A 4531-nucleotide genomic window follows, 5' to 3' on the forward strand; every position below is an offset into this window, starting at 1 on the left:
GCCATGACCCTGAGTTTGGTTCGAATCCCAAAGGCCTCAGAGAACACTACTAGGTAACCGAGCACGACCAACAAAAGGCTGTGATATCTGTAACCAGCCGGATATCACGGCGTGGATCTCGGCACTTATCAGCACAAAACGAGTGATTGGTTAAACAAAAGATTCTTTACCTTTCATAAAATTGTACTTAGGATAAAACTTCTCTACTATATAAATGGGGTCTCATTATTCATTTGGGATAGTGTAACACGCTTATCAATGTAATATACTATTATTTTCTCTGTTATTCCAAGTTCCAGTTCTTGTTCATCAGTGCTTGGTCATTGTGAGTCCGGGATCGAGGGCGGATATTTCATTAAGGCTGTTGTTAAGTCCGAAATCACCCCCCTCAAGTGGTTTGATAATTTATCACCTCCTTTATCCGTTTAATCTTACGCAATTTATCGTTTGTATCGAATTAATCCACGTATCCTTAAAACCACAAACAAATTTAATTGTTATCTGTTTTTTAGGGTAAACAGGCAGGCCATGTGGTCAAATGAAAGAGACCGAAGTATTCAAAATCTGTTCTTATTACTACAATAATCGGAGTATCTGCTTGATTGCTGGGGTTGACTATTCAAAAGAGATGAAAAGGACCAGTCAGATCTAGTGGTTTTAGAAAACAGTTATTCATTAATGCACGAAACAAATAATATGACAAGGAGTCTAATCTTGTCTTGGAAATGTTCCATCTCCATTTGGTTTGATTCTTAAGAATTCCAATAGCACAAAGATCACCTGTTTGAAACCAAGGGACCAAACAATTTCCATGAAACGCTTTGCAGATTTCTATTTCCTTTCCTGCAATATAGTGTCGTTGCTCTTCATAATTTCCACTGCTTTAGACACTATATCGAAGGATAGCCCAATCAAAGATGGCCATACCATAGTTTCAGCTGATGGCTACTTTGAGCTTGGATTTTTCAGCCCTGGAAATTCCATGAATCGGTACGTTGGAATATGGTACAAGAAAATTTCGAAGGCTCAGAAAGTGGTCTGGGTTGCCAATAGATCCAACCCACTGAATGACACATCTGGAATATTAACAGTCAGTGACAAAGGGATTCTACTGCTCATGAATGGCACCCAAGATGTGATTTGGTCATCGAATTCATCGACATCCTTGAGGGATCCAGTAGCTCAGCTTTTGGACACTGGAAATCTTGTCCTAAAGGATGGCAGTGATCTTAATCCGGAAAACTATGCTTGGCAGAGTTTTGATTATCCAGGCAGTACATTATTACCGGGCATGAAGGTTGGTCGTAATTTGGTCACTGGCATGAATTGGACACTAACATCGTGGAGGAGCAGTGATGATCCTTCTCCAGGAGAATATATGCACCGTGTTGATACAAATGGTTACCCTCAATATTTTTTGTTGGAAGGTCCTGTAATAAAGTATAACACGGGACCATGGAATGGACGTTCTTTTACTGGGGGACCAAATTTGAAACCAAATCCTTATTATACATTTGAGTTCGTGATGAATGACAAGGAGATCTACTTTACGTATGAGCTTCTCAATTCTTCTCTTCCCACCTGGGTGGTATTGAATCCGGCAGGCCTGATTCAACGGCTTTTATGGATAGAACGAACCGAAAGCTGGTTTCTTTACTCAACAGGACAGATGGATAACTGCGATCGTTATGCCTTGTGTGGTCAATTTGGGAAGTGCAACATCAATGACTCCCCTCCATGTGATTGTTTGAGAGGTTTTAAGCCTAAATATCAACAAGAATGGGATGCAGCAGATTGGTCTAATGGGTGCGTACGAAGAACTCCATTGGAATGTGGGACAAGTGATCGGTTTCTGAAATACTCTGGTGTGAAATTGCCAGATACACGCCATTCCTGGTTTGACAAAACCATTGGCCTTGAGGAATGCCAAAGGTTGTGCCTGAGGAACTGTTCCTGTGTTGCATATTCTAATCTTGATGTCAGAAACGGCGGGAGTGGATGCTTACTCTGGTTTAACCAACTCATTGATATAAGGGAATATGCTCAACTTGATGAAGATCTCTATGTGAGGATGGCTGCATCAGAAATAGGTAAGTCTATTAATCAATTCATCACCGCCTTATGCTTAATCGGTGGGAACTTTACAGTAATAGCATCTTAAAGACATGCTAAGCTGTTGGCTATGTATCATCTTTATATATACTACTATCATACCGGAATTTTTCACATTTTCGTAGTAAACTTTTGACAGGTTCAAACCATATAGGAAAGACAACAAAAGCAGTCATTGCAATTGTATCAACGGTTTCAGCGATAATCCTTCTTGGTTTTCTGTCTTGGTCTGTAATGCGAAGAAAGAAGAGGAAAAGAGGTTAGCAAATTTGTCCATCATGTTGAATAATATCTTAAAGTGCAGATAGGAAAATCTACTACACTACCTGGCTAGCCGGAGAATACCTCTGGTTAATTGGCTTCTTTCGATCTGCTCTGAAGAATTTTGGAAAGTATAGTTGCTTCATTAACCTCAATATCATCTTTACAAAAGTTTTCCATTTTACAGCAGGTCCAGAAGGAAAGGAAGAGATGGAACTACCCTTGTTTGATTTGATGAGTATTACTATTGCAACAGAGAATTTCTCATCAGATAATATCATTGGAGAGGGTGGTTTTGGACCTGTTTATCGGGTAACTAGAATCATTTACTCTTATGTATCTTAGTCAAAACACACGAATGATGCTCTTGTGGTTTACACTTTGCGTGGATGTGTGGCAGGGAAAACTATCAGCTGGACCAGAAATAGCAGTGAAAAAACTCTCCCAACATTCTGGACAAGGTCTTGAAGAGTTGAAGAATGAAGTTGTTCTGATTTCCAAACTTCAACACAGAAACCTAGTTAAGCTTCTAGGCTGTTGTCTTGAAGGCGAAGAAAGGATGCTAGTTTATGAATATATGCCGAACAACAGCTTGGACTTCTTCATCTTTGGTTCATTTCTCTTAACTCATTTCATTTAAAGATCCATCTTATCATATCAGCATTATTATGCTAACACAATGTTCTTTTCTCATTCTAAGATGAATAAAAGCTCCGTAAAAGATAAACCATGATAAAGAGATCCAAACTGAATTACAATGATATTCTTCAGATGAGAGCCGGAAGAAACAACTTCCCTGGGAAAATCGCTTTCAAATTGCTATGGGAATATCAAGGGGGCTTCTTTATCTTCATCAGGACTCCAGATTAAGGATTATACATAGAGATCTAAAGACCAGCAACATTTTATTGGACAGCGAATTGAATCCAAAAATTTCAGACTTTGGACTGGCTAGGATTTTTGGTGGGGACCAAATTGAAGAAGAAACAAAGCGAGTAATAGGGACATAGTAAGTTCTCATTGACTCTTTCATCTTTACCTTCACCAAATCATTGATATATAGTATTTAACATTATGTTTTCATGCAGTGGCTATATGTCTCCAGAGTATGCAGTTGATGGGAAATTTTCAGTGAAATCAGATGTCTTCAGTCTTGGTGTTCTTTTACTAGAAATAGTGAGCGGAAAAAAGAACAGGACATTTCAGCATTCCGACCACCATCACAGTCTTCTAGGACATGTAAGCAAGATACGAATCCAACATTTGCTTCATTGTTTCCTGCTGCACTCGTATTTTGTGCATATCATGTAAACCATACTGATTTTGCTTTAATTTGTAGGCTTGGTTATTATGGAATGAAGGCAAGGCCTTGGAACTAATGGATACATGTCTCACAGAATCGTTCGTGAAATCTCAAGTGTTAAGATGCATTCATGTGGGGCTATTATGTGTTCAAAAACTAACAGTAGACAGACCAACAACGGCATCAGTTGTTTTCATGTTGAGCCATGAAGAAATGGCATTACCTCAACCAAAGGAGCCAGGTTTTTTCATAGAGAGGAATGCAGCTGAAACAGATGATTCAACTGAGAAAAGATGCCTCACTGACAATGTTTTGACATTTACAATTCTTGAACCAAGATAGCAATGGCGCAAATGGATTAAAAAATGCTAGAATGCCTACATCTGGGATACCTATATGCATAGTATAACTTTTCTATGAAAGGAATCCAATTGAACCCCTTCAGACTATGAAGTTTCACACCTGAAAATAGAGGCAAGGTACACTATCATTTTGCGATGACAAAAACTGTAAACTAACTTTCTTTCAGAGTCATTAAGAAAAATCAAAAACTAATGCATGCTTTTGAGCCATTACTTTCAGTTAGTTGGAAACTTGGAATATTAGATATTCAATATTAGACTTGCATTTATTAGCATGCGTAGCTTTTAGAGAATGACATCAAGATGCCTAAGCCTGTGCTAAACAATTGCATATTTCTTTCATCAAAATTAGATTGATTAAGTGAAGCCAAGTCTCAAGAGCAGTGGGGACTATTGTATCAAGTTGTGCAAAAGAGACTTCATTGTGAGAACATGATGGAATGGTCATATCAGATGCTACACAATATAATGGCTAATAATAGATCTGGAATGG

The 4531-nt window shown here is 38.5% G+C and overlaps 1 protein-coding gene across 2 annotated transcripts; it reads left to right on the forward strand.

Moving 5' to 3' along the window:
• The first annotated feature begins 683 nt into the window (after window positions 1-683).
• Window positions 684-4305, forward strand: LOC107770684 (G-type lectin S-receptor-like serine/threonine-protein kinase At4g27290). 2 transcript variants are annotated; one of them, XM_016590020.2, is made up of 7 exons: window positions 684-2090; window positions 2252-2371; window positions 2564-2685; window positions 2774-2984; window positions 3145-3382; window positions 3462-3612; window positions 3713-4305. In XM_016590020.2, exons 1-7 carry the CDS (start codon window positions 812-814, stop codon window positions 4016-4018), a joined length of 2427 nt encoding a protein of 808 aa, XP_016445506.1. In that variant the 5' UTR covers window positions 684-811; the 3' UTR covers window positions 4019-4305. The 2 variants fall into 2 exon arrangements, with proteins under 2 accessions (XP_016445506.1, XP_016445505.1); XM_016590019.2 differs by having other exon boundaries at window positions 685-2090; window positions 2561-2685.
• The last annotated feature ends 226 nt before the right edge of the window (window positions 4306-4531 follow it).

This window comes from Nicotiana tabacum, chromosome 2 (genome assembly GCF_000715075.1).
Source record: "Nicotiana tabacum cultivar K326 chromosome 2, ASM71507v2, whole genome shotgun sequence".
NCBI lineage: Eukaryota > Viridiplantae > Streptophyta > Magnoliopsida > Solanales > Solanaceae > Nicotiana > Nicotiana tabacum.